Below are 22,113 nucleotides of genomic sequence, written 5' to 3' on the forward strand. Positions count from 1 at the left end.
CCACGTCGATTATGCCTGTAAAAGAGCCTCCACAGCTATTGCGGCACTGTCCCGGATGATGTCCAATAGCTCTGCGGTGTACGCCAGTAAGCGCAAGCTTCTGGCTAGTGTTGCTACATCCATACTTAGGTATGGCGGCCCGGCGTGGGGCACCGCGCTAAGTACTAAATGCTACCGACGGAAGCTGGAAAGTACTTACAGGCTTATGTGCCTGAGGGTTGCGAGCGCGTACCGTACCGTGTCACACGACGCTCTCTGCGTCATTACTGGTATGGTGCCTATCAGCATTCTTATCAGTGAGGACATGGAGTGCTTCGAAATGCGCGGCACAAGAGGCATACGCAGGACTGTCAGGATGGCCTCTATGGTCAAATGGCAGCGCGCGTGGGACAGTTCCACCAAAGGAAGGTGGACCTATAGGTTGATACCGAGGGTAGATAGTTGGATTAATAGACGCCATGGGGAAGTCACATTCCACCTGACACAGGTCCTTACAGGTCATGGTTGCTTCCGACAGTATCTACACCGTTTCGGGCATGCGGATTCTCCCGAATGCCCAGTGTGCAATGGTTTAGAGGAAACGGCGGAACACGTTTTGTTCGTGTGCCCGCGTTTTCGCACAATGCGTGACCGCATGCTTGCCACTTGCGGGGAGGACACAACTCCGGACAACTTGGTCCAGAGGATGTGTAGGGATGAGTTTGGCTGGAACGCCGTTTCAACGGCTATTACCCACATCGTCTGGGAGCTACAGAGGAGGTGGCGCGTGGAATCGGAGAATGGCTAGTCCAGATGCAGTACAAGAGGTGGTCCAGGGGTTCGGAGTCGGCTTCGTAGGTCATACCGGTGCCCTGCGGTCGAGATCGACCCTTACAACGATTAAGTGGCCGCGGAGAGGAAGCCCCGGTAGCGGTGCTGTCGTGGCGTCGGTCTACTGGGTTGGATCCGAGCCCGCGGTTGGAAAGGGGTCCCCGGCAAGGGTCGGGGTAGGTGAGATCCTGCTGTCTGCAACCTACGGGTGCATCTGATAGGGCCTGAAGGGTAGTGATACCCTTCCTTACGGGCAGGTCAGATCGGGTTGCACGTGGGCATCTGTTCTTGATGTCCGCTCAGCAGTAGGGCGCGGGCGGGGTTGACCCTGCCCGCCTTCCGAGGACAAAGGGAGTGGCGAGGACCACTCGGGAAACTGGCTAAGCGCCAGCATGCTACCGTGATGGACTCTCCAAAGCGAGTCATCGATGTTCGTTGCTGCAGGCTACGCAGCTAACCTTGTGGGTGCGATGTGCACTAGCCCCTCTCTGAAGCAATACCTTCTTGGTGGTTCCGGAGAGACGTAGGGTTTGGCGACCATAGGAATGGTTTAGTGGGTACGAGGAGAGAGTAGTCCTGGATTTTACTTTTGTTGTAGAAGACGGCCTGTCAGACCTACACTACCCTAACCTTCTGTTAGGGTGTCTGTTGAGCAGATTATCCCCCTATGGTTTAGAAGGAAAAAAAAAAAAAAAGGCCATGCTCTTGAAGGTGGAAGACTTCATACTTCTACGAAGGGTTATTTAGGGAAGCGCTCCGCCGTGAGCGAAACCTACGAGCTGGTAGCGGTGTTCTCGCGTGCGTGCGGTGTGACCATGTCTAGGCGAGTCCACCCTAGAAATGGGAGACCACCGGCTTACTGGTGGACTCAAGTGATTGCGGACCTGCGCCGTGCCTGCCTATGGGCAAGAAGGCGGCGGATGCAGCGGGCACAATCTGAGGAAGAGCGAAACGAACGATGGGTGGAGTTTGCCGCTGCAAAAGCCGCTCTGAAGACCGAGATAAGGACAAGTTAGTTAAAAAGGCCTGCTGTGAGGGTTTCTGTCAGAGTGCCAATCCGTGGGATTGAGTGCCAACGAATCCGTGGGATGAAGCCTGCAGGACCGAGATGGCCAAGACGAGAGGTGTAACGGCTCCTACAGAGTTATCTCCAGAGATGTTGAAAAATATCATCGAGGGGCTTTTGAAAGTAGCTATTGCAGAAGCCTGGATGAGGGAGTTTTCCCAGAAGTTTGGAAGAGGCAGAGCCTGGTTCTATTGCCAAAGGCGGAGAAACCACCCAGAGACCCGTCGGCATATAGACCAATATGCTTGATCGACACGGCGAGAAAGATGCTCAAAAAGATCATCCTCAATAGAATGGCACACCGAGGGTGTAAATGGTCTCTCGAATAACCCGTTCGACTTCCGGAAAGGGAGGTCGACCGTAGACGCTATCCTGTCGGTTACAGAAACCGCCGAGATAGCGCTCCAACGTAAGAGAAGGGGGATTCGCTACTGCGCGGTAGTGACTCTGGATGAAAAGAACGTGGTCAATAGCGACAGTTGGCCGGCTATTGCCGATGCGCCCCTGCGTCTGGGAAAACCGGAGTACTTGTACAAGATTCTTGGAAGTTACTTCCAGAGTCGAGTACTAGTTTATGACACAGAGGTGGGTTGGAAGTGCTTTCACATAACCTCAGGAGTTCCGCAAGGTTCCATCCTGGGTCCGGTGTTAAGGCATGTCATGCACGACGAGATGTTGAGGTTAGAGTTCCCAGTGGAAATACGACATTCGCTTGCTCTAGGCCCTTATATCGTACCAAAGCGGTCGTCGTTGATGACGGAGAGGTTTGAACGGAAACTAGCCAATGCCAGCTAGTGGTCAGCGCTGATGCTAGAACCCGAGCGCCATAATAGGTTCTGAGGCCAATAATGTCGTAAATGTATCTTCCACCAATCATAACGTGTAAGTGTAAGTATGACGAAGGCTTGAAGGTGACGGAGTCGATGATACGTAAGCCGTTTTCATTCGTCAACTGATGGGCATTGACCTATCCTATCCTCGGTTTGAATTTCTGGCCTAGGTACCTGAGCAATTTTGTCTCATATGATGATCTTGATGCAGTGGCTTGGGCAGCTTACTCGTGTTCGACCTTCGCGAAAAAAGCGTCTTTTATCATCATCTGTGCCAATGGAGTGTTAGTTGTGCACGTAGATTAGGGGTCGTGCACAAATTGAACTGTTCCTAGCTCGTTCCCCTAACTCTGATAGTTAGATTTATATCTAAACCTCCGTACCATGGATTCTGCCCAACACATCTCCTGAAGCCCAACCCGCTGTCTTTCAGTAGATCGGCGAGTATGCGGGTGCTCCCAATGAAGTTGAGAGATCGGTAATTCCACGTAACAAGCTTCCAATCGCAAGTCCTTTTTGTTCGCTGTGCGATCGTTGCCATTGGTCTTGGTTCGTATTATTCTGTTGCTAATTAGGGGCTGTCCATAAACCACGTGGTCATGGGGGGGGGGGGGGGGGGTTCGGCCAATGACCATTTTGTATGGACGAATAAAAAAATTTGTATGGACTAATGACCACGCGGGGGGGGGGGGGGTTGAGAAGTCCCAAAAAAATGACCACGTGGTTTATGGACAGCCCCTTATGTTTACAGCTGATTTGTTCGACCGGATACTAACCCCCTAACTTTCCGGAGAATCATAGTATTCAGTTGAGCTTAGAGTCCACCACTGACACTTGGAAGATGCGTCGATCAGCCGCCCCTATCGTGTGGAACAGACATTGCTGTAAGCCGCTTTTAAACCTAGGAGAACAAATGCTTAGGTTTGCAGAATCCCATAGTCCGACTGTTTCCAAGTGAATGTGGGATATAAATTCCTGGAAAGAGGCTATATTGATAATAATTAGCCCAAAGTACACTCGAAAAATGGTTAAGTATGTAGATGAGAGCAGGCCATCTATAGAAATCCTGAATGACCCCAACTATTCTGGCCCGTGTCAATGAAAATGCAAGCGGCCTACATTCTTGAAGCGCCTTTGTTTTACTCTCAAAGGCAAAAGCCGCTGGCAACTGTTTAGCTAGCTAGCAGAAGCAGCACCACTTTCGGACGTAAGTGCCCAAAATAGATGAATTAGTAGGTAGCTATAGCTAGGCTAAGCACTGCTGGTGGTGATGGCTGTTGGTACAGTCATTCTTGACGCGCCAGCAATTCGTTACAGCAAATTAGAAGACCCAGATGAGGAGAGACAGTGGGACACCGCACCGAACCGTTCAAAATCGAGTGCATGGCTCTCTGTTCGAAACGAAACTAGAAAATTTCCTTCCACACCTACCACCTACCTACTGCATCTGCACTGAGTGCAGTGAAGCGCGGTGCATAAGTCTTAGAGCGAATGGCGACAGCCCTAAGGCGAGAGGTGTCAAGTGCGAGCGATGATTGATGCGCGGGCGCCATTGCTTCGACGGTTGAAACAAACTTCGCCTTAAAGACGGCAGTTCGTCAGTTCGACAATTTAAAGTGTAAGTGCAGTGTGACTAAAACGTTCGGACAAGTGTGATAAGCGCACTCTCTAGGCGGCTAACGGTGCATTACACTGCCGTTGCTGTTACTATTTATAAAAACGGTTGGAATGCGCCTCCTCGAATCGAGGTTGATGCAATCTTGTGAAATTTTCTTTTTTGATGATGATCTAATACCCAATGCCTGCCTGCCTGCCTACTGCAGAAACTCGGCAGCGACAATGGCGACTTTTGAGCCAAATATTTCCCCTCATTGCGCTTGTTGTTTTTTGTCAACTTGGCTGCAATCAGCGCCGCGCCGTGTGGTTTACCTCTATAGCCGAATTCATCGTCGTCAGAGAAGAAGAAACGCAACTCGGCTCCATTAGACATGGTGGCGACAGAAACCGGGACTGTCGTCAGTAGCAAGCAGTAGCAAGCGAACAGGGCAGAATGATTGAACGGTTTGGATTGCGTTTTGTGTTTTTTGGAAATCGTTGGAATTTGGACTTTGACGGGCGCATTAACTGACGACGACGACGACATCGGCGAAGTCGCACAATGCCGGCGTCCTTGAATAGGCGCGATTGCCCTTGGCTAATGGGTAGATGTTTCCAGTCACGTTCACGTAATTACTTATGATTAATGCGATCTATTACGTTTTGAACCGTTATCACTACTGTTCCAGTATGCAGTGATGATGTGATTGGTGTAGGTTACGAATCGCTGATAAGTCCAAGTGATATGGCTAGATTTGGTCACCGAAAGGGTACGGAATACAAGACAGGCCCGCTGTTGCGGTCACACCTCATAGATCAGGAAAATACTTGGGTGCCACCTGCAGTTCATGGCTGTACACGTTGTAATGTTAATCATTATCTGTACATACTCTAATTTTATTACTGATAAGATTAAAATCTGACGAAATTTCACTTCTAGATTTCTTGTTCAAACATGTGGGTGATTTTTTATGATTAGTTCACAACCATCAATTCTACACTAGTCCAATTACTACACATTTATGATGAGTGCTTTCTTGCACTCTTCTCCAATACTAGAACTAAACTTATGCAGTCAAACCAGATTTTGATTTTGTTTTTGTCAGATCGAAAATAGGACCCATACCCCACACAAATACAATAGTAGACGCGAAGGTTTTTCAGCTAGACTATGCTGGCTGATGGTGACGGATTTCGTTTGATTCCCAGTTGATCCGAAATCGTTTCATAAATCTTAGATGTTTAATTGGGTTAGAAAAAATAGCGCTTCTCAAACTATGGGCCTATCGGCCATGACATGACCAACTGATGGGTCGCGAAGATTTAAGCAATATCATAATGAATATCATCTATAATAACATCTTTTGACACATTACAGCGGAATTAATAACATCTTTTGACACATTACAGGGAGCGTCCATAAATTACGTCACGCTTTAAGGGGGGGGGGAGGTGGGAGGGGGTGGTGTGGGTTCAGAAAAGTGTGACGACCCATACAAAACTTTCAGAGGTTCCATACAAAAAGTGTGACATAGGGGGAGGGGGGGTTGAAAATGACCAATTTTTGCGTGACGTAGTTTATGGACGTTCCCTAACGTGACCGCACGAGGAATCGCCTTTCGTAAACAAATATTATCTTCGTAGACATATGGTTCAGCAGGTTTTATATCCAGCTCTTTAGATGAATGTTCATATACAGGGGATGGCCAAAATGTTTGGGATAGGCAACTTTTTTTCTCCCACAAAAAAATTCAACAAGCTATAACTTTTCATAGAGTGCATCAAAAAATCTCAAATTTTGACTGTTTGTCAACCTATTATATGTGCATTAGACTGGGTCAACAAAGTCGATTTTTCGGAACAAAGCTTTTTCGATTCATTTTAGCGTCCAAAGTAACTGTGCAAAATTTGGGAGCGATTGGTTGATTCCCCGTATTCCGCATTGCGATTGAAATTTGTATGGAATTTAGTATGGGAAAACGTGCTTTTTTGAATTTTTCTCAGAAACTGAAATTTTTCGTCTAAAACAATCTAACCAATAACGGTAAAGTATAGCCTAGGATATGCCGGAAAATTTTGCCGAAGACTGCAAAGTGATCCGACACTTGTGAAAAAAGTTATAACGTACAGATTGCCCGGTGGTGCTTAACATTTAACATGTAAAGGAATAATATCAATAATAAAATCTCAATTTTTGGCCTAAGTTACCAGACGAATAACTTTTTTCACAAGCGTCGGATCACTTTGCGGTCTTCGGCAAAGTTTTTCGGCATATCCTAGGCTATACTTTAACGTCATTTGTTACATGGTATTGGACAAAAGAATTCATCTTATGTGTGAAATGCAAAAAAGTACGTTTTCCCATACTAACTTCCATACAAATTTCAATCGCAATGCGGAATACGGGTACGCAATCAACCGCTCCCAAATTTTGCACAGTTGTTTTGGACGCTAATATAGATTGAAAAAGCTTTGTTCCGGGTTGATACGATCAAATTTAAAGTTTCTCCATACAACGTTGACCCACTCTAATGTGCATCATTGGTACAAATTTGGGCTGTATATACAATACTAGCTGTCCCCGACAAACTTTGTCTTGGCCACTGCGTTTTTCGACGTTGCAAGCCCAGATCCCCGTCAAGTCCCCGGAAAATCGTTATTTCTCTATGTTTTTTTTACCTCATAAACCTTCCTTGGGTGAAAACTAACAGAATAAAACTAAGACGACCTAAATCTGACCTTCCGTTCGTAAGTTATGCGTGGTCCCACGTCTGCCACTGCATTTATATAGATTTATTTTAAGTGGTTAAGTGTTACATTTTGTTACTTATTTTTAAATTTCAAACCGAAATGTTTCGAAATGATATATGCTGTTAATTGTATATCTTAGACAAGGATGTTTTAGATCAACTGGCAATCATTTGACTCATTTGTCTATAATTCAGTTCAGAAGCCTAATATTAAAATGTGATGTTCGACAAACTTATAGATTATTATTTTTTCTACAATTATCACCAAGGACGCCGTATTCTAACTCTTATATTTACTGCGTAAAAGTGTTAGTACTACTTACTCATACTAAACGATCGGATTTTTCGATCGTTTAGTATGAGTAGGTGGTACTAGCGCTCTCACGCCGCGTATATGAGATTTATGATATGGCGTCCTTGGTGATAACTGTACACTCAGCGAAGTAAACTACCAAAATTCATCAAAATACCTTATGAAATTTAGGTACAACTGTAAAGTATGGGATGCCATAAGAATTCCTTATGAAAATTAAACATGCCTATTATGACCTAATTACATAAGATAAACTTATGAAAAGAGCAGAAAAATCGTATAATGATGCAGACTGCAATCGATCCATCACTGAGCTCGTGTCCAACCCACGCGGCTTTCGACGCTTGAGAATATCGTGGTGCTAAATGTGTATAAAAGCCAAACTTATGACCTTATGAAATTCAATCTAGCCGTTATGAATTGTTTAAAGTCCATTTCATAACTTAGATCTTATGATAATCTTAGGTTTATTTGCCTGAGTGTAGGAAAAACACTTATTTACAAGTTTGCCGAACATCTCATTTTAATATTATGCTCGTGAACTGAGTTATGGATAAATGAGTCAAATGATTTCCAGGTGAACGAAAACATCCTTGATCTTAGAAAATATTTTTGATTTTGTTTCGCGAGCGCATCGTTACATTTGAGTGAAAACAGTGTCTCGTTACGGTAACATGTTGTAAGGTATGTGTTCCATCACGCTCCCATATTCATTCTATTCGAAAACAAACGGTTACGGCACCGATTGATTCCGTTATTTTTGTTTTCATGCGTGCTCACTCCTAACAAAAAAAAAAACAAAACAAACAACGCTTCAATCCTTTGTTTTTCGTAGGATGAAAATTGGAGCGACATGCTTAATAAGACAACCAGTACCCTAGATCATATGCTTTATAGATTGTATCTTGGTCCTCGGCAAAATTTGTCCGTCAGATGAAGTTATCCAGTAAGGATAAATGAAGCCTTTAATCCGACTGGCCCTACGGAAACCGCTGGACGGAGCCCATATCTAACCTGTTTTGAGGATAATTTTATCTTCAAAACTATAATCATGTGATGTCTCTATCTTCACGGTTTCCCACCTTCTACATTTTAATGACCAGAAGGTTTAGTGCAAATCTTATTTTTCTGTCTGAATGAGGTTTTCTGTATGCGCTGGATTTCATGAATCATTTACTTTTTCATCAACATATAATAATTTGTACTCACCTAACTTTTGAAATGGGCTTATGAAAAAAAAAATCTTCACAAAAACTCGTAAACGGTTAGTTGGATTGAAGATGTTTGAGGTAATATGAAAGACTTTTAGAAAAAATACACTAAAAGTAATATGCATCGTGTTAGATGTCATAATTTCAAATCAATTTTCCAAAAACCTTACCATTCGATTTTTAAATATTTTTTTCTGTAGGAACCTTACTCCCAGCCTTAATATTTGCCAAGTACTAAGGATGTTAAAATACTTCTTTGTCGATTTTTGCTTAGGCTAATTAAGCTAAGTGGAAATTACAACGTTTGATCGCTTTGACATTGATGCACACAACAGAAATACGTGATTGATTAACAAATTGAGATTCGATTTATGTAAAGAAATCCACGTGCTCCAGTGGGAATCCAACCCACGACTCCCAATTCGCTAGACGGGCGCTTCTTTCCTCCAAGCTACGGAGCCACTTGACCATCTCTGTTCCCTGAATGCACAGAACTGAACTCGATTCCACTAATGCACATGGTTTGTCCCTTTTCACAATCCAAATCTCCTTCGGATGGAATTAGATAAACATGCACGCGTTTCTGTTGTGTGCAATGTGCATGGATGTTCGTGCATGTCCGACGGCATACTAGTTATCATACCGATAAGTCATCGGATAGACAAGGCCAGAAGCTCACGACAATTTTCAAAAACATTTCTTCCGCTCCGACACTTTTAATAAAAAAAAATAAATATGGGATCTTGTGAAATGTTATTAGATATGTTTTGACTGTTTTACAGAAGAAATCTCTAAAAGAATCCCTAAATTATTCTTGGGATGAATGCCTTAAAAAATGCCGGAAGAAATCCCGGGAGATAGACCCTAAAGGAATACCAAAAATCAATGGAGAAATGTCGAAAGGAATCGCGAGAAGAATCTTTGATAAAATTATTCAGGCATTCTTGGGAGGAATCTCTATAGGGAAAGGGAACCCGGGAATAATTAACAAAGAAATCATGGGAGGAGTTTCCGAAATAGTCCCGGAAGGACGAAATAATTCTCTAAGGAATCCCAGGAGAACATCCTTGAGTAATCTTTGATGGAGGAATCGATGAACAAATACCGAATCCCTCAAACAAATCCCGGGAAAAATCCACGAAAGAATACCGAGAGGAATCAATAATCCTAGTAGCAATTCCAGATAAATCCTGGAGGAAACCCTAAAGGAATCTCAGGATATGTTTCATAGAGGAAATCCGGGAAAGATCAATAATAGAATCCTGGAAAGAATCTCGAAAGGAATCACTGAAGGAATCTCTGAGGGAATCCCTGGAAGACATCCCTGGAGAAATCCCGGAAGATATCAATGGAGGAATCCCTGGTAGAAACCTTGACATGATCTCGGAAGGAATTGCGGGCGAAATCCATGAAAAAAAAAATCTAGAGGAATTCCTGAACAATCTCAGGAGGAATCTTTTCCAAAATACCGAGAAAATTTCATGAAAGATTCCCGGAAGGGATTCTGTTGCGTTCGGGGTCATAATGTTCCGGTCGTTATGACGCTTATCTTGTGAAATATCGTCCATAAACTTAGATGCGTCATAATATCTTATTTGCCTTCTTTCCTAGGAATTTGTGGTACATCTGCAATCTCCATGTTTGGGCGTTTTGCCGCGGATAAATGCACCTTTAATTCGTTATAAGATTCTCGGGTGTTATGATACTACGCCGTTCAGAAAAACGATCAATCATAACGAATTGAATGTGTCTGAGTTTCTCCAACACTTGTAGCTAGTGTAGATATAACTTCCTTCCTTCAATCATTTCATCAAAAAATCCTCCAAGAATTCTTTCAGCGCTTTCTCCAAGGATTCTTCCAAAGATTCCTTATTGAATTCTTCCAGGGGTTTCTTCAGGGATTTCGCAGCTGATTGCTTTGGAGATCCATCCTCAAGCGATTCTGTTAAGAATTTCTTCAGGGATTTCTTTGGAAATTCCCGCAAGGGTTCATCCTTCAGATTTCACAGCGTAACAAAAATTAACTTTTGGTCTGTCTCAAGAGCAAACTTATGTGTCTCTGACAGATTTTGGGCCGCTGAATCCGAATCCGGGCTCAGATTTGCTCCAACACGTCACAATTTTGAGCTATACCTCAATTTATAGGGCAAAATATGCGATATTGGGCTTTTTTGACTGCATGTTATTAAGCATGGAAATATTTTTTTTAAGCAATCAAAAGGTTAATTGGCCAATTAACATCTAAATCAACGACTCATTCAAAATATTTCGTTACCCAAATCTAATTTGATAGTTTTAAGCGATTTATGTTAGGTACGATATTCCGCATACAAGTCACCCTCCAAAAGTTGCATGCAAGTTTTCATACTAACATAAAATGCTTAAATCTATCAAATTTTATTACGTAAAACGAAATATTTTGCATGAGTCGTTAATTTAGATGTTAATTGACCAATTAACCTTTTGATTGCTTAAAAAAAAATATTTCCATGCTTAATGGCTTGCAGTCAAAAAAGCTCAAAATGACATATTTTGCCCTATGAATTGAGGTATAGCTCAAAATTGCGACGTGTTGGAGCAAATCTGAGCTCGGATTCGGATTTAGCGGCCCAAAATCCTTCGGAGACACATAAGTTTGCTCTTGAGACAAAAAAATGTTGCGCTGTGTTTTGTTTGTCAATTGCTTCGTGAATTTTTCCGAAGATTCTTCAGAGAATTGCTCCATTGATTCCTTCAAAGATTGCGTCCGGAATTTCTCCAGAGACTCTATTGGGATTTCTCCAAGCATTCCTTAATTTGAGAATTCCTTCATAGATTTTTTTTTGAAATTCTTGCAAGGAAACATTTAGAAATTCCTGAAGGCATTTCTTTCAGGAACTATTTCACGGATCCTTTCTGTAATGTCTCTGCTTTCTACACTTTTTTTTTATTGGGGATTCTTTTAAGAAGAAAATCTCTTCGAGACTCCTCAATATCAAAATTGCAACTGAATCAGAGCATCCTAAAGTCAAATTTGACAACGACTATTATAAGCCTCATTTCAATATTTTTAAACTTTTTTCCCTCAATATACCCATGGCTGTTTTCGAAACCAATCTCATTTTTGTAAAGAACGATTGATTTCATATTGACTGAGTGATTCACGATGCCCTATTGACGATCTTACGCCAAATACGACGCACAGGCAAACAAAATTGTCCCACCACAAAATGTTCACACCGGATTCAGCATAGGGTCTTGTACCATTTGGGCAGGTGTACCTATTTTGGGCACTTGCCGTTATAACTAAGTCAATTTCAAACCGATTGATTTGAGATTTTGTATAGAGTTAGATACTGTACGTGCCTAACTCTATACAAAAATTCAAATCAATCCGTTTGAAATTGACTTAGTTATAACGGCAAGTGCCCAAAATAGGTACACCTGCCCAAATGGTACAAGACCCTACATTGGTTGAAGTCGCCGTTACAGTTTTTCAGCAGCGTGTGCCATTGTGGGGCGGTGTTTCGACTACTAATCGGTTTGTTTAAGCACTGTTTCTTTTGTTGTTGGATGTGTGAACATTGTGCTTTCTAAGATTAAACATTTGCACGAGCGTCGCGAAGTTTTTGCAATGCTCGATACATATTCTAAAGACATTGTGCTTCTTCTGCTAATGAAGATAAAAATTCTTCTTCTTCTTCTTGGAACTTGTCATGTCTCTCTTCAACTTAGTGTTCTTTTGAGCACTTCCTCAGTTATTAATTCAAGGGAAGAAATTGTATATTGTTGCCACACAATGATACAGTTATTCTAAATAACGTTAGTCCGAAGGGATAAGAAGTTAATTATTAGCGTAGAACTAATTTAAGGGCTCCAAAACATTTCTACTATTTGAGCTCGGAAATGGTCATTTTTTTATTCTAAGCATCCACACGAGGTTCAGAAAGCAACTGAGTAACTTTTTTTAGATATCAAAGGTTCTCCATAATATCCTGAAATTAAGAACTTTATGATCTGTACTGAGACTGAGGCACTCGCAAAACAGCCCCATATGAATAGGAACCCCAGCAAAGATGGGATTCAAGTATTCCTTCACAGGTTCCTGTACAAGTTTCTTCTGGGATACTTCTAGAAAATTTCAAGTTTTTTTTCTATGCAATCACTTGGAACTTCTCCAGAGCATATTTTAGATTGTTCCAAAGTGTTATTTCTGGTATTCATCCAGGTTATCTCGTACCATTGTGCTTGGTTATCTCTTAGAATTCGATGAGCATTTTTTGAAGAAAGAGTTTCCGACTTCTTGGACTTCTTCAGGAGTTCATGCTCAGATTTACCCAGATGTCCCTTCTACAATTAATCCGGAAGTTTCTTCGGGATTTTTTTTTTTCAGGAATACTACCATGAATCGAAATTCGTTCTGAGTTTTAATCAAGATATCCTCTTGAAATTCACTTAAAAGTGGCTATTGAGATTCACCAAGATTTTTCTTCTGGAATTTCTGCAGGAGTTCGTCCGATTCTTCAAAATTTGCTACGGGTATCCTTTTTTTAAGTCTCTCCACAATTTATTTCTGACATTCAGGAGTTCCACCAGAATTTCATTCTGGGATTGCTACAAAAGTTTTTCAATGATTTCATCGGGAGTGCTATCTGGGATTCTTCAAAGAGTTTCTTCTGGTATTTTTTTTCCTGAAATCTTTCTGGAACTCATCCTAACATTCCCCACGAGATCCCTATAGGGTTCCTGCAGAAGTTCTTTCTAATATTTGTGCAGCAACAGTTCCCTGGAGCATTGATTTAGATAATGTTCAAGAAATTTTGCTGGATTCTATTTTGAATCGTCTTTGGAATTTTTGCAGAATTTCCTACTGCGTTTCCTCTAAGAGTTCTTTCTCCAGGAGTTGTTCTGGACTCCCTCCAGAAGTTACTTTTGAGAATCCTTCATGAGGTCCTTCTGAAAATCGTCCACAAGTTCCTTCTGGGATCTATCCTTGTATTCCTTATAGAAACCTTTCAGGAGTTATTTATAGGAATCCTCTAAAAGTTCCTTCTAAAAATGCTCCAGCAGTCCCTTGTGGAATCCTTCAAAAGTTTATTTTAGGAGTTCTGCAGGAGTTCTTTCAAGAAATCCTCCAAGAATTTTCTTGTGGAAATGCTTCAAAAGTGATGGGGTTTCTCTAGAAGTTTCTTTCTCGGAATCCTTCAGGAGTTCCAAGATAGATTGAATTCCTAGTTTCCAGACTAAACTCATGCTGCCTAAAAGAACTAATTCCTAACAGACCAATCTGTTACATTCTTTAATGGAATTTCTGAAGTATTTGCTGGCGAACTTCTTAGATGAAATCCATTGAGGAATCTGAACGAATCCACAGAAAGCATGCAAGCTGGAATCCGTAGCCAGAATTATTGAAGAATTCCAATATTGATCCAATCTCAGAGAAAAAATCTGTAAGAATAAAAGATAAAAGTTTCAGGAGGAATACCTAGACGGATGTTCTGGAGAAATCCCCGGAAGGAACACCAATGAAGGTGCCAAACAACCAGAAATCCCTCAGGACGCTCTTACAACAGTTTTTCGAAATGGCGTTAAAATCCCTAGAAGCAACAGGAAACGCTTTAGCCATTTTTTTAGGAGCTTCGTCTAATATTTCTTCAAGTGTTCATTAGACAATTCTTTTGAAAATTGTGATCCAAGTAACATCAAAAATTTCCTCATAAATTGACACTAGAAGATCATCAAAGTTAATAGCATATTTTCTGCAAAACTAATTTCTACTGATATGCAGCTTTTTGAACGTTTCCAAGTATTGCTATAGATCTACTGACACTGCGTTGTAGTGAGTCGAAAATATTCGATAATCTTCTAAAAAGCGATACGTGATTTTTACATCATACATATACAAGTTTTTATAGATTCGTAGAAAAAAAATGCAGAATCGAAATGTGATTTTCGATTTTGATTTTGTGTGTCCACCGTGAATTAATCAGCACTGCACCTTTTTTATCGTTTCAGTGGAAGCCCGAACGCATGGAGTCACAGTTCCGGCCACGACTCCCCTACAGTGGCTCTCCGAGCACCTCAGCTATCCGGACAACTTTCTGCATCTCTGCTTGATCTACGGTTAAGTATCTAGACTACAAATATGCCTCGTTCTACTGTTTAGAAGGTAAGCATTCAGGTGGTTCTCGTTTAGGCCCATGGAACTATATTTCCAATCGTAGCTTGTAATATGACCATTGTTCTTGCTTGGAAAAAAACATTGACGTTACGGTAGAAGATAGTGGACGCTAAATCGCTTTGCATTCGTATATTTGTAAGGGAAAACAACTCAGTGGGAAGTATGTATTAAGTTTATATGTCTGAATTGCATCCTAGTCTTTATTACCTTACATATTTCATTACATAAATTTGCCTCTTAAGCTGACCGTATCTGATGGGTCTCATGACGATACATGGATAAATAGTGACGACAAACATCAAATATCTCAGTCCTTATTAATGCTTAGAACGAAAAAGAAACGTCCTTTTTGGATTTGTTCTTACTGATAAACCTTGTCATGATTTAGTATGAGCTTCAATATGGATAGGAACAAAAAAAATCGCGAATAACTTGTTTTGTTTAGGCTCATATTCGCGGTCGTGACGTCAACAGATCTGCGAGTGAGACCATATCAGTGTTCAATTCCGTTTAGCAATTTGACCGCAAAAACTTGAAAGAGGATAAGTAACATTTCGCTCCAAGGTTCCTACCAATTTGCTTTCATTCTTCTCCAGCCAGGGCATTGCACTGTGTTTATCCGAAAAAGGTGTGAATATTCTATTGCCGTCATAAAGCAATAAATTAGCTACCCGGGTCGAGCCAACACAAGAAAAACAGAGCACGCAGGACCCCCTCCCAATAGGCCGGGCTTTGTTCCAAGCTATCCTCCTCCTGGTCTCAAACGGTGCAATAACAATAATACACCAAACAACAATACGCTCGATCCCATCTAGGGACGGAACGGTTCGTCAAATTGGAAGAAGATCTCCGACGAGCGACTGACTTCAGGTGCGCTGCGCACTGCATTCCTCGATCCCCTTAGGAACAGGAGGAGGTACCAGACAATAATTGTTATATTCGGGGTCCTTTGCTTATTATTTTTTCTCACTCTCCTAGCAGGTTAGTGGGAAAATGAGCTGCACCTTGTACCTCTCCCGGCCGGATGGATGGGACTCCGGGTCGGTCTCCTCGGTCGAGGAAGGTGGATTAAACGCATAAAAAATGCAAATTTTCCGTCATTGTTCGAATGGTGCGTTCTGCGTTCATGGTACCTGAAGTGGTGAGCTTTAATTTCAGAGGTGCATCTTCTGCAACCGAAATTCCCCCGTCTATCAGTGCACCGGATCACAGAAGATCATAAAATATTTGCATAAATTATGATCGGCTCAAATCGGAAACATGTGCTTCTTTCGGAGCGACATACAGGAGGACTCGAAAGCAAAATGCGTGGGAATGGTTTATGATTTCAAGGGCTTTAAATTTTCGGTTGCAGCAGGTATACACGTAGGGGATGCAATCTTAAGATTCCAATTGTCTGAACAGTCGCATATTTTGAAATGTGATATTCATTTCGATCCGCCTAGCGAACAAAGGAAGAAAACGTGAATCCAGCTGAATTCCAGTACCAATTTGGGCTCACCGTTCTAAAAATAAAAAAGTGAGACACTTTCAAGGACGAGTTCCAAAAATAGCGATCACAATGCTTCGCTCGTACTCCTAGTTACATTTTCAAGAGCTTACCTTACCTTACCGATCAGGCTAAGGCTGGGGTGGCCTTTGCTGTACATAGTAGCCGTCTCCATTCCACTCGGTCCATGGCAGTTTGTCTCTAGTTCCGCACTCTGCGTAGGGTCCGCAGATCGTCCTCTACTTGGTCGACCCATCTAGCTCGCTGCGCTCCACGTCTTCTTGTACCGGTCGGTTGACACTCGAGAACCATTTTAGTCGGGTTGCTATCTGACATCCTGATGACGTGACTCGCCCACCGTAGCCTCCCGATTTTCGCGGTATAGACGATGGTTGGTTCTCTCAGCAGCTGATGCAGCTTGTGGTTCATTCGCCTTCTCCAAGTCCCGTTTTCCATCTGCACTCCGCCGTAGATGGTACGCAACACCTTCCGTTCGAAAACTCCAAGGGCGCGTTAGACCTCTGCACGTAGGGTCCATGTTTCGTGCCCATAGAGAACGTTTTGTAGATACTTAACTTCGTGTTACGGCGAACTTTATTCGATCGTAGAGTTCTGCGGAGTCCAAAGGAAGCACGATTTCCTGCCACAATTCGCCTCTGAATTTCTCTGCTGGTGTCGTTGTCGTCGGTCACCAGTGAGCCCATGTACATACACGAATTCTTCAACCGCCTCGATTTCATCACCGTCGATATAAATTCGGGGTGGCGGGCGCGCTGATTCCTCCCTGGAACCCTTTGCCATCATGTACTTTGTCTTCGACACATTAATGACTAATCAGATTCGCCTGGCTTCACTCTTTAGTCGGAAGTTTTTTTTTTATTATTATCTTTATTAAAGATACTTTCAGCCCGTGGCTGGTTCATCTCTGATTTTTTTTTAGTCGGATGTACGTCTCCGCCATCGTCCCAAATTTGCGAGCTATAATATCAATATCATCAGCGAAACCAAGCAATCGTTCCACTCGTGTTTATCCCCGCTCTCCTTATTACACCCTCTAAAGCAATGTAGAACAGCAAGCACGAAAGACCATCACCTTGCCGTAACCCTCTGCGAGATTCGAAGAAACTCGAGAGTGTCCGTGATACTCGAGCTACGCACATCACTCGATCCATCGTCGCCTTGATCAATCGTATCAGTTTATCCGGGAATCCGTATTCGTGCATAATCTGCCATAGCTGTTCTCGATCGATTGTATCATACGCCGATTTGAAATCGATGAACAAGTGATGTGTGGGCACGTTGTATTCGCGGCATTTCTGCAACACCTGGCGGATGGCGAACATTTGGTCCGTTGTAGCGCGTTCACCCATAAATCCAGCCTGATATTGCCCCACGAACTCTCTTGCAATCTGTGATAGACGGCGGCATAAAATTTGAGAGAGAATCTTGTAGGCAGCGCTCAGTAGTGTGATCGCGCGATAGTTCCCGCAATCCAACTTGTCGCCCTTTTCGTAGATGGGGCACACGATACCTTCCATCCATTCCTCCAGTAATACTTCCTCCTCCCAAATCTTGGTAATAACCCAATGTAGTGCTTTCACCAGTGCTTCTCCACCGTATTTTAGAAGCTCGCTTGGTAGTTGATCTGCTCCAGGGGCTTTGTTGGTATTCAACCGGCCAAGAGATTTCAAGAGCACAAATCTTTAAAATTCGTGAATCAAGGCACCCCATTCTATTTTCCTTCCATGATCCCGGGAGTGCTTCAAGAATCTCATTTGGATATTTTTCAAAGGTCTTACGAGGGATCATCAGAATATTTTTTTGTTCAAGAGTTCGAATATTTTCTAGAAATCTACACAAGATCTTATCAAAAATGTTATAACAACTTTGATAGGAATGGTGCCCAACAGTTAACGAGAAAATTTTCAAAAAATCTAGAAAATCTAGAATAGTGGCGAACAAACGATGCGACCCAAAAAGCAACCATTCTAATCTCAACCGCATGGAGTTCCAAGCAATATTTCGATGATCAATTGGGTTTATAAATTTAGAATAATGTATTGATTTTTTGATTTCAAACAAAAAAGCACTTTTTTCTGAGCCACTATGATTTTTTATCAGAATTTTTATAACTTTATTTTGATACCTAAAACCAATTAGGCCGATGCAAATATTTAATTTGTTTTATTTCACCCCCCCCCCTTCAAAAATCTCAAAATATTGAAGGGGCGAAAAAAAAACATGGCGTCTCATGACTCCATTTTCAATAGACATTTTTTTTACAAGCAACTATTTTTCAATAGTTGAAAAATATTTGTTTCAATAGTTGGTAAAAATTCCAATTTTTTAATAGTTTTTTTTTTCGTTTGTTCCTTATTTATTTTTGTCCCCCCCCTCGTACCTGATGAGAGGTCTCGGACATAAAAGAAAAATAATATTTGCATCGGCCTTACAAAGAGTTTTTTTGAAAATTCACGTTCCATGGCGACCGTAGAAATTTCAGCCAAATGGTTCACCAGAGACCGAACATCACATCGTCAAACTTGGTCATCTTGTATGAAAAATGACCGGTGGTCTTATTGTTTTGTCCGACACTGTAACATGAACTCGAAGGATGTCCTTTATAGTTTCACATTTTTTTTATTCCACTATTATTATGAACCCAATTATTGAGCACTGGCATAACACTAACTGTTCCCATGACTGCCACATTTTTTTTTTTCACTTTTACTGATCGTGCATTTCCACGGATTTCAGGAGCGTTCCAGAGATGTTACATCGATCCAAGGGTTTTCAAGGGGTTTCAGATGCATTCCAGAGAGTTAAAGGGAGTGCCAGGGGTTTCCAGACGTGTTCTAGGGGCTATCATGATACCACCTGAAATCCTTGAAACTCATCTTAAAATTCCCTGAAACCCTAGAAACCGTGTTGCAAAAAATAATCTCATTTATGTGAACCTACCCTGATACCTTGTTGGCTACAAAGTAACTTTACTCTAATGCCGAGCATATAGTAGAATACCATCTTCGTCGGTCTTGGGCGATGTCCCTCCAGTTTCCCCTAACGTGTAGGGATCGCAGACCTGCTTCAATCGCGTGAAGCCAACGTGTTCGTTGCCGGCCACGAAGTCGCCGACCGCTACCTGGATCCCTGAAGAGTAGACTGGCCCAAATACAAAAAGGTCGAAAAATTCTACGGGGCACCCTCTAGAATCGTGCCTTTGGATGAGAAGAACATTCTGTAAAAAATTCAGCTCAATCGGTTTAAAACTGAGCTGGCGCAAATGAGTTGAACGTTTGTATGGGATCTTCAGCCCAAATATATGGGAAATTGGATGATCTCCAGTCTCTCATTCAGCACGCTGACTGAAAGAGTTTGATTTGGCTCATAATTGAAAAAATAATAGTTGATAGAAAGAGACGAACCAGCTCAGGGCTGAAAGTCTCTAAAATAAAGCAAAAAAAAAAAAATAGTTGATAGCCTATGGAGCAACTTTGTAGAAGACCATATCATGATAAAACTTAATTTAGTTACGGCTTCAGCTAACGAAAGTAGGATGAGGACATCTTCCTCTGTTTACTCTCGGTTGTTACATGCATCACGTGTTTGCTGTTCGAAACTTGCGCTTTACATCATAGGCGGCTATGTTGTCCTTCATTTCAATTGCTCACGCACGTGGGCGAGTATCGAAACAATGAAGAATTACATAGCTGCCTATGATGTGGCGCGCAAGCTTCGACTGACAAACACGTGCTGCATGTAACAGCCGAGAATAAACAGGGGAGAAGTCCTCATCCTGCTTTCGTTAGCTGAAACCGCAACTAAATTAAGTTTTATCATGATATGGTCTTCTACAAAGTTGTTCCTTAGGGTATCAACTACCATTCTTTTAATTCTGAGCTAAATCGAACTCGCTGAATCGGCGTACTGAGTGAAAGACTGTAGGTCATCCAATTTCCCATATATTTGGACTGAAAATCCCATACAAACCTTCAACTCATTTGCGCCAACTCAGTTTTAAACCGATTGAGCTGAATCTTTCACAGATTGTTCTTCTCATCCAAAGGCAGGATTCTAGAGGGTACCCCGTGAATTTTTCAAACTTTTCTTTCTTGCCATACAAATGTGGGCCGGTCTACTGAAGAATGTTGTTTTCGCTATTTTTCTTCTGAAACTTGCACTACGTGTCAGAAGCTAATGCCAAAATCGACATTTCTTAACCCTCTCTCCCCTCCGTAACGCGTTTTTTCTATGATGAATATCCTAATTTTTTTATGAACCGTAACTCTCGGCCATGTAGCGTTTCGCGTATCAGTCTAATTTATTTCGCCGGAAAACCACGTTATGACATTATCTGCCAAAGCCATGGCCAAAGCTCATTTCTTTTCACTGAATCGTACGTTGCTCTAAAATCAATGAATAGATGATGAGTCTGCAAGTTGTATTCCCGAAATTTATCTTGGATCATCCGCAGGTTAAACATTTGATCCGTCGTTGAGTGAAACGGAATCCACAAAGACCAACCTGATATTCTCAGTCTGTTGTACAGGACACGCGACGGTATCTTATGTACCGAATTTAAAAAGGTAATCTCTCTGTAATTGTCACATTCTAATCTGTGCCAATTTTATTGTAGATTGGGCATTCAGCTGGTAGGCTATTCTTAATCCTCCCAAATCTTTACAGTAATCTGGAGTATTGACCGATGTAGCTGCTCGTATCCGTGCTTAATAAGTTCGGCCGGAATCTCGTCCTTGACAGCAGCCTTCATCCAGTGATGGTGGTCCCACTGCTTGATCGTCATTCATTATGGTAATCCTGTTGCTGGGTGTTCCTTCGCGGCTACCATTCAACAATACTTGATGTGCTCCTTCCACCTGTCTGTCACCATATTGCACCGGTCATTGCACATGGCAGGCACTGGCGTATGTAGTCTTGTACCGCGCACCATTAACAGTTGCATAAAACCACCGCATATAGTATCTGTCCATACTTTTCTGCGCTTCAGCAACCACACTCTCTTCGTGCTGTTGTTCTGTGTTTTACTGAAGTGGATTCGTTTGTTTGCTGCTTTTGTCACCATGTACTGCTCCCTGTTGAGTCGGGTACTGGCCACCAGCATTCGACTTCTGGCGGCATTCTTTTCGTTCGTCACTCGTTGACACTTCTCGTCGAACCAATCATAACGTTGGCGTTACTGACCAGTACATATCACCTCATGCGCTGTTGTTGTCACTGCTACATGGATACATCCCCATAAACTGTTGATATCTCCAGATCTGCTGGTCTCTCCTATCCTCTCATCAAGCTTCTGATGGTACTGTGCAGCAACCCCTTCTGCTGACAAGCGTTGGATGAAACACGTCGTTCTGTTGTTTCTTGAACTCGACGCTGGATAATCGCGCCTGGATTTTTGCGGCTACAAGATAATGATCCGAGTCAATTTTCGGGCCTCTGTAGCACCTCACATCTATGACGTGCGAGAAATGTCGCCCGTCGACCAGCACGTACGTGGTCTGGGAGCGAATTTCATCACTCGGGTGTCCTCAGGTGTGTTTACGGATATCCTTACGTGCGAAGTAGGGTCTACTGATTGTCATCCTTCTAGCAGCAACGAATGTCACATGGCGTAGACCATTATCGTTGGTAACGGAATGAAGGCTTTCCATTCCAATGACAGGTCGAAAGAAACTGCCGATTTGCGCATTTGCATCTCCGATGACTATGTTGACATCTTGTTTTGGGCACTTGCCGTGAGCCTCATACAACTCATTCTTCATGTCATCGGCTTTATCGTTTGTTGACGCATAAATGCTGATCAGGCCGTAGTTGAAGAATTAGCCCCTCATCCTCAACACACAGATTCCGATCGCTTATCGACTTCCACC

General features: G+C 42.3%; 1 protein-coding gene across 1 annotated transcript in view; it reads left to right on the forward strand.

Annotated features, from left to right (window-relative positions):
- Positions 1 to 15,039, forward strand: part of LOC115267930 (autophagy protein 5) — a 54,609-nt gene extending 39,570 nt beyond the window's left edge. Inside the window, exon 5 of the mRNA XM_029875664.2 lies at positions 14,571 to 15,039. Within this exon, the coding sequence (XP_029731524.1) occupies positions 14,571 to 14,683 (113 nt within the window). The 3' untranslated portion in view covers positions 14,684 to 15,039. The remainder of the gene's footprint in view (positions 1 to 14,570) is intronic.
- Positions 15,040 to 22,113: the final 7,074 nt, after the last annotated feature.

This window comes from Aedes albopictus, chromosome 3, assembly GCF_035046485.1.
Source record: "Aedes albopictus strain Foshan chromosome 3, AalbF5, whole genome shotgun sequence".
NCBI lineage: Eukaryota > Metazoa > Arthropoda > Insecta > Diptera > Culicidae > Aedes > Aedes albopictus.